The sequence below is a fragment of the Xiphias gladius genome, chromosome 15 (assembly GCF_016859285.1).
Source record: "Xiphias gladius isolate SHS-SW01 ecotype Sanya breed wild chromosome 15, ASM1685928v1, whole genome shotgun sequence".
In the NCBI taxonomy this organism is placed as follows: domain Eukaryota; kingdom Metazoa; phylum Chordata; class Actinopteri; order Istiophoriformes; family Xiphiidae; genus Xiphias; species Xiphias gladius.
This window is the reverse complement of record NC_053414.1, coordinates 19,912,570-19,926,811: the sequence shown is the minus strand read 5'-3', so window position 1 is coordinate 19,926,811 and position 14,242 is coordinate 19,912,570. Positions and strand designations below refer to the sequence as shown.

At 38.6% G+C, this 14,242-nt stretch overlaps 1 protein-coding gene across 1 annotated transcript; it reads left to right on the top strand.

Annotated features, from left to right (window-relative positions):
* The first annotated feature begins 164 nt into the window (after positions 1 to 164).
* jpt1a (Jupiter microtubule associated homolog 1a) lies at positions 165 to 13,032 on the top strand. Its single transcript, XM_040146216.1, has 5 exons — positions 165 to 413; positions 2,640 to 2,782; positions 9,767 to 9,864; positions 10,190 to 10,217; positions 11,500 to 13,032. Exons 1-5 carry the CDS (start codon positions 358 to 360, stop codon positions 11,631 to 11,633), a joined length of 459 nt encoding a protein of 152 aa, XP_040002150.1. The 5' UTR covers positions 165 to 357; the 3' UTR covers positions 11,634 to 13,032.
* The last annotated feature ends 1,210 nt before the right edge of the window (positions 13,033 to 14,242 follow it).

Here is a 14,242-nt window from a genome sequence, read left to right as displayed (position 1 = left end):
ACTCCAAATGCGCCCCTTTTGTAAAGTAACGGTGTCACAAAGAACGAACCTTAAGTGTAAATCATGTACACCTCAAATAAATAATTTAGATAAAACCTCGTTTAACGTTGATCTGAATATAAATAGCGCCGAAACGTCTCTTTGTCTCATTAGTACATGTTATTTTGAAAATTTAACCGGAAGTCAAACGTCTCCTCCTAGTGAGTTTGACTGGTCCAGTCAGACTGGAAGCAGGTTGATCGTTGAGAACCACCGGCTAGGATAGACAATGATGAGGCGGTGAAGTATTGCTTATGAAAGTGTAATTCGCGTGTAACCTGGCAGATTAATTAATATATCACGACTTCTTGTGCAAAAATGACGACGACCACGACATATCAAGGAATGGAGCCCGGTGCTAAAAGCAGTTCCAGGTAAAAGGCGTCGTTCAGACCATTCTGTTACCCGTTAGCCACCATGAAGCCATCAAGTCAAACATTTTCTGAGGTTAACCTCAAGGCTACATAGGTTATCGTAAATTTAAGAGTGCTTTGTTCTAACACTTGCCTGTAATTGTGACTTAACTTCTTCGAAATGGTTTGAAGCAAAGCACGGCACGACGATGCTAGGATAAATCTCGGTACCACACCTTCCCGTTTTTGTCCGTTAGGATGGACCATTGCCATTTTTAACGTTAGCTAGCAAGATAACACATGCACCCTCCCTTTTGTAGAGATGCTACTTAGCTAGCAAGTACACACAAGGCGGCTCGCTGCCTAGCATTAACTATGGAGGCCTTTTACATTGGCATGCGTATGTACTGTATTTCCTCTTTAGATTTTCGTGTTTATAGTCAGAAAGCGAAAAGACACATCAGCTCTGTCATTACAGTTGGGTGGGGCCCCCATGGAATTCAGATCAGTTATCCAGAAGATCGGTGATGTACAATAAAATATCCTCTAGGCTCTAGGCTGCCCCATATGGCCTCATTGAGGCGAGGGCCTGTTACAGCTGGCCACACCTGACATTAACCCGAGCTACATCTTTATTTTTCATCATAGAGATACAGTGAAAACAATCCACTGCTATTCCAGTTACATTAAAACTTGAATAAGCCATATTTAAAATTCACATTGTTCAGAGTAACGAATGAGTTTCCAGTAAGTTTTGTGGCAATTGTGGTAAATTTCATCATTGCGAGACAAAACCAACGTGAATATTACGTAAGACAAAAATACATTAGACCAATATATTTACCGCAGTGTGAAGGATCTGTGTAGTGGTGCCTTTCAAATTTTGAGAAAAATACATAATCAATTTGGATATATGACAGTGCACAACACAATAAGTATCCCAAAGGATATACACTTAGTTGCCAGATTATTAGACACACTGAAATTGCAGGCAAATACATCAGCCCTGCAATAAACCCTACTCTTATGAAGGTCATTTTGGAGGCTGTAACTAATAGTGCTGTTGAGCTGCATTGCATATCCTGAGAGGTGTTCCTAAAAGAGTTCGACTCGACTTGACAGAACTTTAGTAACACCTGTAATAATAATATACAGTGTTTCCCATTAATTTCATAGACTGGCGCCGAAATATTTTTACACTTTTCAGCATTTCCCATTAATTTTTTTTTTATTTTTTTTATTTTTTACTATTTTAAATGGGCAAATTTATTTTATTGTAGACCTGCATACAGCGCATTGATTCGGTATGCCCCTCCTTGCCTCTCTCTCACACTCTCACTCTCATACATACGCACATACACACACACAAAATACATTGATAACGGACCCGTCTGTCATAGTTGGACTGGCCATCGGGAGAAATCCCACCGCCTCTGTGGGCCAGTGGATGGTCAAAAAAATCCATAAAGTTTTTACCGTCCTTGTGTGTGTCTTTACAGGCTCTGCCTGTCATCCGGGATGCGCAAGAGAGCGTGCTGCCTATGTGTGCTGCACTGGGCTCACTGGCCAATCACAATATGTAATCAGCATGGTTGTTATTTGTTTGACACAATTTGAAGTAACCAAGCTGTATTGTTCAGTTATTTATTTGTCACAAAGTACAATTAAAATATTTGCAGTGGAGCATGTTATAGTATATGGTATTGGTTTATAATAATGATTAAAAATATCATTGTTACGGGTAATACCAAATAAAATTTCAGTTCACCAACACAGCTGAAACTCCCCAGCATGCAGTGCAGTTGGAACAACAGTAACCAACATATTAAGTCCACACAGGCACATTATAAGGAATGCTATTGTAATTCGTTAGTGATACCAAAAAAAAAACATCTCACTTCACCTTTTTACCTTGGCTGGGACCACCTTGTCTTTCCACATTACTCGAAACTGGCTGCCTAACACGGTACAAAGATACTCTACAACCACTTTTATTAGGTGCAATAGCACAAGGTAGCACATTGTTAAAGGAACCAAAATAAAATTGATTGTTGATCTTTATTGTTACGAGCATGAATTAAGAATAATTTCTAATTTATTAATTCTTTACATTCCTTGTCTGAACTAAAGCATCAATGCAAGTTGTTTTTTAATAAATATAATTTTAGAATAGAGAGAAAAAGCTCTAAAATAGTAAGCCAGTACAATCCAGCTCTCAGCAACAGTGTTGACCCTCTCTCTTTCCAGGGTTTTGCGCCCTCCTGGTGGTGGCTCCAACATTTCTCTTGGTGCAGATGAGGAGAAACCTCCTGTCCGGAAAAACAAGATGGCCTCTTCTGTTTTCGCTGAGCCGGAGGACCCCTATGCTAATCGAAGGAACAACCCACCAGGTACAATCTGACCCATCTCTAAAAATGTATTGCTTTAGTATGAAAGCGTATAACTCAGTTTCTCATACCCATCTTATTTTGACAGTTTGTCACAATATCTGTGGATGATGTAACTAAAAAAGGAAAACCAAAGCACAAATTTAGTGACGAGTAACCAGCAACAGGTTGCAGAATATTTTTTCTTGTGTTTTAAGATAAAAGTTTTTTTCTGCAGGTTTTTGTCTTGCTTCTCGACCAAACTGCTCTTCTGCACCCCAGGCTACTCAAAACTTCGGACAGCTGATTACATAAGAATAACATTTGCTGTCTCTAAAGGTTCTACTTGACATAACAGAAGGGGTTTAGCTGCCCAAATGATTAATTGATTTCTCTTTCAGCCTGTCATTAGATATTCATTGGTCCATCGAGGATAAAACAATTGCATCGGTTTAGTTTGTGTCATTTGGGGAAATCTCAAAGTCCACTGATTTTTGTTGTAACTGAAAACTCCAAAGCTGGTGTCAAGTTGGAAGTGTTTTGGGAGCTTTAACTCCATAGGCTTCCCAGAATCTCCTCAAAGACTGTAACACATTGCCATCCAACTGGGAAAGTAGCCACTTGAGGCGAGGCAAAATTTTTTCCATGTAATTTATACCTGTAGAATCATATCTTTAACATGTGTTTATGAATGCATGGTAACTGCATAACAATTACATACGTTTTGCAGTAGTCTTAGTTCTAAAAGATATGATTTAAAAAAAAAAAAAAAAAAATTAAACTTAAAAATATTTTATTATGAATGTTTTTTGAGACAGTGTGTAGTGTACAAGAGCCTAAATAAGTTAATTAACAATCTAATTGTTTTTCTCTCTTTCTAAAAAGTCCTATTTTGGTATTATCTGTCACAAACACAATAAAACCTACAGAGGATATTTAAAGAAATTCTAAGTAGTCATAGGCTGAATGCATGTTGAAGCTGTCACAAATTTTCCCTGACATTTCCTTCTTCTTCCTTTTACTTCCCACATTCAGTGAAAGGCATTATTTTCGATTTAATATAGTCAAGCCTCATTCCCCAGTTCCTGTTTTTACGATTCCCATTGATTTAGAAAAATAAGCCTTTAGTCTTGACAATATTTTGATCCTTGATTAAATGGAGTCTGAATGGCTGTTGTCTTTGAAAAGGATCAGCATTTTCTATTTTTCAGCAAGCAGTTTCCTCATTGTCACTGAGCTCTTTTCTCACTGTTTTGACCTTGAATGCAAAGCTTAGCTGTCACAGAGTCACAGTGATTGACTGCGTTGTTCTCCATCATGTGTATACATAGACAACTGTACTGGCATGGCAGTCCTGGAGAGGCTTGGTCTAACTTTAAAATGAAAGCATTCATTTATCCTGATATTTTATATTTCATAGGCAGAATTTTAAACTAATCTAGTTAATGACTGTGTTGACACCATTCCATAGCCAATGCTTGGGGAACCTTCTGTATATTAAAACTGCTATATATTGTTGGTGACAAACCTTTATTACAATGTCAACATCCAAAGAAAGTTCTTAAATCACTCCAGCATATTCCAAATCTCTGCTGCCCACTTATAGGCTCACTATGTTCAAAATAGTCATATTTTCACACACATGGGGTTTGCAGCTTTTCTTCAAACTATACCATCTACAACTGGAAGTTACATGTAGTGAAATAAGATGTACAGTATTTTCCTGTAAGATGTAATGGAGTGTAATTTAAAAATTCAAAATGGATATACTAATATAAAACAGTACTTTGAAAATAATTTTAAGAACAGTACTTTAGTACTTATTTACTTTCTATCTCTATGCTTCTCTTCCATTCACTTCACCGTCAACAACTATGACAAAGTTCTTTCACATTAGAAAGGTTTACTGACAAGTGTGCAGGACCAAAAACTTTTGAGTGAATCCTTATTGTTGTTGATCATTTGTACGCAATCAGGCCTTCACCAAGTAAGATTTATACAGACAAATGGGACTGGTGCCATGAATAAACTTAACTCACGAAAATAACAGCAGTCAGAGGGTGCGAGGAGCACATCCAGCATCCATCCAAAGTAAGGTCAATAGGCTCTTTCAGTCATAAACAGACATTACAACTGTCAAACATATATCATCTGGTTCATATCATCTGATATACCGATTCAGTATAGAGGAATGTACCTAATAGGTACATATAAAACAGAAAAATTCAGTGGTAAGGGATAAACAAAATGGGTACATATCACACAGTGGAAAATTGCCAGCACCATATTAAAAACAGGCTTCTTCTAAAAGGCAGACAAAGGAACATAAAAGGAAACATAAAAAAAATGCTTTAAAAATGTTGATGGTGTAAATTTGCCTACACACTTTCCTCTGTTTATCAATATACAGATATTTTCTGTGTGTTAAAATGTTTGGATGTGATTTTTTTGTTTTTAAAATCCAAACTATATCAAATTCAATAACCCCCCCCCCCCCCCATAAATCTACTATTACATGTATAGTCCCACTCACATGTCAATGTAGTGACAATAAGCCTGTAAATAAGGGGACTGAAAACGAAGCAAAAACAGCCTAGGATTCATAGGGGAAAAGCCTACACAGCAGGACATGGCTGCATTTTTTTTTTTTTTTTTTTTTTTAAATTAACATCACTATGAACAGTCGATGAGTTATTTTAAGAACTACATTTTGTATGAAATTGAAACTTCCGAAATTTCCACACAATAGCACAAGAACACATTAGTAGTAGGAAGTGAGTAAGAACAACTTGCTTACAAAGTTCAGACTGTATTGTCGACTGCAATTGCTGGGGTTGGTTCGCCTTGTGGGATCTTACTTTCCCCTTGTTGCCTTCCAACTTCTACAGAATGAGACACAAGGTCCCCTGTTAAAATATTTCAGGGAAACTCCACACAATCTGTGAGCACTCTTAAGAGGATGCACTTGCATCTATCTTAATCGGATAGTTTAGTGTTCTTCATGTTCACTTTGTGTTTAAAGATTGGAGCCAACTGTATAACCTTTAATCATCTGATAAACAAAAACATCACCATGTTGAAGGAGATGTTTAAATGTGAATGTTGCTTATTTTATATTTGCTATCAATTAGAGTGGCTTCCGAAAGTATTCATACCCCTTCACTTTTCACACACTTAATTGTGTTGTAGAGTTAATTTCAAATGGATAAAATTGACATTTTTCCCATTAATCTACACTCAATAACCCCTAAGCGACAAGATGTTTCAGAATTTTTTGCAGATTTATCAAAGATCAAAAACTGAAATCTCTCATTTATAAGAGTATTCAGATCTTTAATTTAGTATTTTTAAAGTAGTCCCTTCAGAAGCATCAGAGCAGCTTCAGGTCTTCTTGGGCAAGTCTCTACAAGCTTTCGACACCTGCATTTGAGCAATTTATCCCATCCCTCCTGCCAGATCCTCTCAAGCTCCATCAGAGGGGATGGATGGGAAGTGCCATCTTCAGGTCTCTCCACAGATGTTCTATGTGGTCCAAGTCTGGTCTTTGGCTGGGCCACTCAGGGACAGTCAGTGACTTGTCCCAAAGCCACTACAGCATTGTCTTGGCTGTATGCTCCACCTGATTGTTGTGCTGAGAGGTGAACTGTTGCCTGAGTCTCAGGTCACCTGAATTCTGGAGCAGGTTTTCTACAAGGATCTCTCTGTATTTGGCTGCATTCATCCCTTCCCTCAGTTCTTGACCAGTCTCCCTGTCCCTGCAGCTGAGAAGCACCCCCACAGCATGATGCTGCCACAATGCCATCATCTTTTTCCTCACTCTCTCTGAGTCATTTAAAAGCTGTTTGGCAAACTCCAAGAGGGCTATCCATATGCCTTTTACTCAAATTGGCTTCCGTTTAGCCATTCTACCATAAAGGCCTGATCGATGGAGGGCTGCTGAGATGGTCATCCTTCTGGCAGGCTCTCCCATCTCAACAGAGTACTTCTGAAGCTCTGGTATACCGCTTTTCCACCAGTACAAGGGCTGATTTGGAGCTGGTCTAATCTCGAAACAGTTCTATGCATTTCAACGGCTAAAGAAATATACTCTAGGCCAGGAAAACTGGTTCCAGAGTGGCATCAACAGAACCACTTATGTCAGGGGCTGGGGGCGGGGTTATCATGACCAACAAGACCAACCAAAACCTTATGACTGCCATTTTTTTTTTTAAAAACAGACCTAGTGTAGTGTGTAGTCTGCCCACAAAGAAGAAAAAACAGAGCTCTCAACGTGAAACCAAAGCAGCAGTGGTCCATTGAGGAGACAAACTTTTCTTCTTGCACTGTGGTCCTTGAAATTCAAAACAAACTAGAAGGGGCTTCAACAACAAAACCGGTGTTTGAACAGATACAGCACGAGCAGGTTAATAACAATGTAAAAAACTGAAGAAGGAGCAAAGGGATCAAAAGAAAGACCTTGGTCGAAATTGGCAGTGGTCGACCACGGCAGAATCCCCATTTCCATCTTCTGGACTGGGTCCTCGGTGACAGACTGGCGTGCCAAGTGACCGAGGCCCTCAAATCGGCAACGGCATGGCTAGAGGCAATGGCAGATGATTCGCTGTTAAAAAGTTCCACAGATCCTTGTAAGTTTTATTTTTCAAGTTTTTCACCTTGTTGCCAGCCAGCTATGTATTTCTTAGGTGTTTCAGGAGCTACTATGGCAGTATGGTATGGAGTTGTGCTCTCACATCAATGTAGCTTTTATAATATTACTGTTATGTTCGATGTCCGTAACATTGATGTGAGGAATTAGAAGCTATGATCGCTAGGGTAATGTTGATTGACCAACAGATACCTAGCTAAGCAATTACCATAACCTTGGTAACAATATCTAATGTTAGCATGCTACTTTCTAACATCGGCATTGGCTCACCTACTGCTATTGCTAACATTATATAAGGTGTAGTGGACAAGTTTGTTTTTGAATCACTGTTCACTTTTTGTTGTTGTTTATAGAGTGGTCTGCCATCGATGATGTTGATGCTGACGCCGAACTACCGCCACCACTGGACTGCAGTTCGCCCACACCTTCTTGCAGTGATTAAGACCCAGAGCTCTAAGCTCTGGGTCTTAATCACAGGAAAGACGGGGTAAAATTCCTTTAAAATAGGCTTAACTTGTTAAAGCTAAATACAGAGATGTAGTAGGAGTATAATATAGAATATAAAGCAAGTCAATGTAACATTAACATGATATAGTATAATATAACATAGTACACAATAATATAGTACAGGATATGAGATATGGTATAAGAGTAATGATGTAGTATACCATAGTATATAGTATAGTACAGCAATATAACATACAGTAGTATATGTCTGGCACAGACAATATTTGACCAGTATTTGGCAGGAGCAGACCCCTGATTTGTCACAGAAGACAATTATTTGCATTGGCATGACTACACAATTACGGTCTTTGTTAACTGTTGTTGTTCTTGTACACAGAAAAAAGGGAGCAAGACAATAATGTGGAGCCACTGCAATAACTGGAGAGGGCAGACAAGAGGTTCTTGTAGCACAGCAAGGACATGAATGATGCTTTGCTGCAGAAAATGGAGGCAGACACCGGTGCTTTGCCTGGACTCATGGGACACATGGTGGTGCTGATGGAGGCTCAGTCCCAGATATCCCAAAAAGCCTTTAAAAGACGATATCAACCACACCAAAGAGTTAAACGTTTTTTGTTTTACATTGCACATTTTCCTGCACTGCAATCTTACACATATTTTGTGACTTTTGTATTTTGTACGTACTATTTTTATATGGTTTCTCTAATTAAACCAATTTTTCTGACTATATATGGCTGCTTCTGCTTTAGTATGCTTAATCAACAGAGAAGCCTTATACAAGCTTTGACAGTTTAGATTACTTTGAAAACAATAACAGAACAGCTGGTGTTGCAAAACTGTGGCAGTTTTGCTTTAAGAGAAAAAAGAACACTCGTCCCCTCTGTGAAAGTACTCTGTTAAGGCAGCTCTAATGTGAGCCCCTTTCTGGGTTACCATGCTCAGGTAATGCCTGAACATGAGGCTGTATGTTTACATGCCTGTCTGGGTGCTCCTTTGCTAATGTGATGCCATGTTCCTCACAAATGTTATGAAGCACACAGTAGATCAGTGCCATTTTCTTGCTCAGCTCCAGCTTGCAGTAGTTTCTTTTTAGAAGGTACCTCATTTGTCCCTTTAATCTCTCAAAAGCCAAAGGGCATCATGACATATACAGACGTATACAGTGACATAATGACGTGGCTCTATGGTGGCTCCTTAGCCCGTGGAAAATCAAACAGGATCTTAGAAGGTTCACAAGTCGAAAGAATTACAACCAGCACTAGCACCAGCCCAGAACTAGCACTAGGTTCGTATTAGCGGAAAGGGGATATTAGATTGACCGTTGGGTTCTTGGTCAACCCCCTGTCCAAGGCGTCTTCTTTCTTTCCCTGAGTCATTTTCAGGAGCATTGGTGTGGGGCACCTATTCGTAGAGAAGGTGTAATGAAGAAAAGACAAATAATAATCCTGACCAGGGGCAGCCTTAGTACATATTATACCTGACTAATATCAACTTTATCATCATTGTGAGAATGTTCTTACACTTCTTGCTGACATTAGCATTCAGTTCAAAGCACTCCTGACAGTGAGCAGTTGATACCACTACCACCATTGTTGCTGCCTCGATGGTTTTTACTGTGGTTTTCCTGTGCAATGGGGGATTATCACCAACATTTCCGGAGCACTCCCTGTTGTTGTTCTGGCTTAACTGTTTGCTTGTTTACAACACTCTCTGATCAAATGACAAATTTTTTCTTGCTCCATTGGACTTGTAATGATGCTGTCATGATCTGACATACTGTATGTCACCATGACATTTGTCTCTGTAAAAATCTAGCGCATTTATTGGATGTTGTCTTTGCACTTCCCATGTGAAGCGTTATATGTCTGAGCCATAATGTCTCCTTGTTCTTCCAGGTGGGAAGCCCACAGGGGTGCTTTGTGGTGAGCCATCAGCCCCCCTAAGGAGAGGAGGGAACCACAACACCAACCACTCAGCAGATGCCCCTGACACAGTAAGATCATGCATCACATCATGTGTTGTGGAAAGAAATGAAGTAAAACGTGAGGTCAGAAAAACGTATAGGAAAGCAACTACATTCCTAATGATCTGATGTATGTTTTTCTCTACATCTTTCCTTAATGTCTCTCAAAGATAGCTTGTGTATAAGTAAAAACGGAACGAGACTTTACCATATGACATTTAAGTAATAACTACTTAGACTTCATCGACCAGTACATGTGTGTTTTTTCATTCAAGACTGATGACAGTACAGAATTGCCTTTTTTCTTGTGAAGGCTGTTGAAGCACTGACCCCCCTCTTCTGCTTGTGTTTTTAGGAAGGACAAAATCCTGTACGTGATCATGGTAAGCACCTTTTTTTTCTGGTACTTGTATAGCCTGTTGTATCTCCCTGTAGTCTACCTGCCGACAGATGTATGCACAGTAGTTTTTAACATAATGTGTACGACACCTGCACCTTATAGAAAAGAGAGGAGGAAAGACAAAAAAAAGGATTACATAGGGAGAACCCTCTTCCTAATAGTCCCTGAACCAGTACTCTAATATTACGAAGAACAGATTAGTGATTTGTCATAACATCACTATATAAAATACATCATACTGTACAGATGCACATGTGCACATGCAGCATATACACATACATGCATGAATACATATAAGCATACACATACTGTACATACAGTGCACATTTCCTGTACTTTGATAATGTGTCAGAAAATTGTCATTACAATACCTTCCATATTGCCCACCCAATGTTGAAGGTTTAGGTTGTTCTGATTTATGTTAGTTAATGCTCATTGATTTCCAGTTAAAGGAAAATTGGCATTCTTGTGTAGAAACAAGAATACTTCTCATTTTCTGTCATTTTGCTTTCTGTAGCTATGGTAGGTATCCAGTTTAGCTAATATCAGATCCACGAGTTTGTTGAAAACAATCTCCGGCTGACTTTTTAATGTTTCCCTTTTAAAATGGGAATCTTGTAAAAAGGTCTGAAGTCTTAAATATACATTTGATGACTACATACAGTACATGATATAGTGCTAAAAGACTGAAGGTCAAACAGTACATCCCAGGCAAAAAGTTGATGATCCATGTATGAGACATGGAAATCAAGAAACAGCATTGTTCTTTATTGCAATGTACAGCTATTTAGTCCTAGTATTATAAGTTTGTAAATAAGTACAAAAGATCAGACTGTTGTTTAATTCATAGCCCTTATTGGCTTCTTGGTTCACAAATGGTTCACTTTTCACATCACAAGAGAGAGGGCTTTTAGAATTTAGGAAAGGGCTTCTTGTTGTGTTTGGCAAATTTGCTATTAGGGTATATGGTTAATTCAGTATCATCTGTGTGGGACTAGAAGAATGTTGAAAAACAGATGCATTTAAAAAGAACAAAACAGGGGGAAAAGAACCATATTCGTTAGAGGTAGATGATATGGTTGGGGTTGCCGAAAGCCAAAACATTTTGATACTCCAACATTATTTAGACGTACATGGCAATGTGTGCCGTTATGAGAATGATTTAACTGAACCTGGCAAGCTTCCAAGAGGTGAGACGTATTCCCATGACAGAATTATGTTTCCAAATGTAAATCATAGTCACTTGTCTCCCTGCCTATGTTCAGAACACAGTGTAGCTGAGCCTGAAGCAGTTCCAGAGCAGCAGGAGGAGGCCCCTCCAGCTGAGGTGGCGGCTGCTGGACTACCATCTGGCCGCAGGAATCCCCCTGGGGGCAAGTCCAGCCTCATCCTGGGTTGAATCCCAGCCAACTCTCCCTCTTTACCTCCACTCGTCTCTGAACTCATCCTTTTTTTTTTTTTTTTTTTTTTTTTTTTTTTTCTCCAAACAAGGATCCCCAGCCCATTTGTCTGTACCACAGGAACCCTGATGTCCAACAGACACCAGTCTCCTCCACATCCCCAAGTGCATTGTTTTGATACCTCTTTTTTGGGAACCGTTTTGTACTGTTTTTATTGTTTGTTTAATTTGACAGAAGCACTTTACGTATTTCTATGTGTATGGTTCAAAGTCTGCCTTTGCCCCTGTAATGCATTAGACCTGTCAGAAAGGGTGCAAGGATCACAATTCTCATATCAACCAATGGTAAATTCTCATTCAATTTATTGCAGCAGTACAAGCTGTAGATGATTATACAAGCAGTTTCTAGAACACAAGCAAAGAAAAAAGCTGTAACTTTTGCACTGTGTTCAGTTTTGACCCATCATGCATGCACATCTGGTCTGTAATGTATGAATGTGAGAAGAAACATAACTGTGAAGATTTTTTTTTTTATAATTCAACCTGTTTGTTAGTTGTTTTTTTGTGGAATAATTGTTGTATTGTTGTTGCATGAAGTTGGAGTCTTTCTACTGATTATAATATTATTATCCACATAGGAGCCAAATAGGAGCCACATAAATTACTATCATTGTGATCTGAAGGATGCAAACATTTGTCTTCAAATGAGTGCTGTAGGTCCCATGTCAGGTAACAGAATTGGAATAAGCCTTTTTTATATTATAGTCACGAACCTTAGAATATTGTAAACCCAGTGCCGGTTTTGAGTGCCCCGTGTTTTTATAGGTCAAATTTACTCTAAATTAAAGTGTGCCTGTTTGTGTGTTAGGCTACAACATCAAACAAGGTTGGGTTTGCCCTCACTGCATCCTGCCAGTATCACCAAGATTTAGAGTTTTCCATCGCGAGTCGATGGAATGTTGTTGGTCCTGACAATTAAGTCTTTCCAGTAAACCCATCCTAGATTTGACAAGTGACCTTATGACAGCTCAGCCTTTTTTTTTCTCTGTTTCCCCCTTATACATTTGTTAATGATCATGCTCACTGGAAATATAGAACGGTCCTTTTGTAGATTTCATGTCACATTATTCAGACCAAAATTCAAACTCCTTCCTGCTTCTGTCTTGTTGAGTCGCGTGTGTGACTGCTTTGTCAGCAAGCTGTCATGCATGAAAAACCTACATTTAAGGTTCATGAAATGTCTTTCCTGTGGTGTCTATTTTTAACGTGTGTTATGATGCAAGACATGGCTGTTTGCATTCTATACCAGTTCCTGTTGCTTGATGTAAATCACTGCAGAAATTTGAATTCAAGAAATGGCACAAGTGGAAATTAACATTAAAAATCAATCTTGACCATGTGCTGTATTTGTTGTGTGTATATTCTGACTTATTGAATGATTATACTTGGCGCTGCAACAATTAGTCGATTAAAGAATGAGTAAATCAACAAAATAAATTGGCGACTATTTTGAGTATGATTCATCATTTTAGTCAATTTTTCAGTTCAACTTCTCCAATGTGAGGCTTCAATGCTTTTATTTGTTATACATGAGAGTTAACTGAATATTTTTGGCTTTTGAACTGTTGGTTGGAAATTTGAGGACATCGCCTTGGGGTTGGGAAATTTTAACAGGCACTTTTTCCACTAATTTTTGACATTTTATAGACAAAATTGTTACTCCAGAAAATAACAGATTAATCAATAATGAAAATAATCGTTAGTTGCAGACCTAATTATACTGTAACAATTAGAAACAATTAAGAAGTGTGGAAGTTTTCCCCCTCCCCTCCACTCATAACACACTGATAAGGGCTCTCTTTATGGCCAGTATAAGAAGGAAGGATTGCAGCAATCAAAAACTGCTTATATGGGCACCAGTTGTATTGTTACAAGGCAGACTTGGAAAATTTGTGATCCTATATTTTAGGTGTGTGAGAAAAATTAGAAAAAAAGAACAGGGAGAAGTGGTGAGCATTTTTTTTTAATCCTGCAGTGATAGGGTTCATACCTGCATCTCCTTGTCAAAACGTGTTATTGCAGCTCTTTACAGTTTGATGCAAAAGTGCATTACTGCAATGAATTACTAAACTGTATCACAATATTTAATGCCATGGGAATAACAAGATGCGGGAGAAAAAAAAAACTCACCTGGGCTAGATGGGTTCAGATTCTCTTCTACACGATTCGTAGTCGTCAATAATAAACTGCAATATTCAGAGTTCAGTGTGAAGTAGATTTATATTGTACTGAAACAGATTACAATAAACTGAAACCGGAACGGAGCTGTCTTGGTTGTATTGTGTTGGTTGTTGAGGCGTATGTTTACATATGTAGAGCTGTGTTTACATAGAGGCACTAGGTCGAAGGTCCGCACAGGGTTTCTCACATTTTGGAAAAGGAAGTTAATGCTTTTGACCGAAACAATGTGCTAGTGACCGTTCTTAGTAAAACTCCTCCCTAAGCTTCCTAATCAGCCCTTTGTATTCTCAAATTCTGTTTTTAATGGTAACTTAGTGAACACATAGAAGAACATATAATAAAAAAAAACAAAACAAGTAAATGATCAC

What these genes read in the sequence shown, in the direction of transcription:
- jpt1a (XM_040146216.1), top strand. Translation starts at nt 358, where the DNA reads ATGACGACGACCACGACATATCAAGGAATGGAGCCCGGTGCTAAAAGC. An exon ending in GGTGCTAAAAGCAGTTCCAG is followed by an intron (nt 414 to 2,639) that starts GTAAAAGGCGTC and finishes CTCTCTTTCCAG; the next exon opens with GGTTTTGCGCCCTCCTGGTG. An exon ending in TCGAAGGAACAACCCACCAG is followed by an intron (nt 2,783 to 9,766) that starts GTACAATCTGAC and finishes TTGTTCTTCCAG; the next exon opens with GTGGGAAGCCCACAGGGGTG.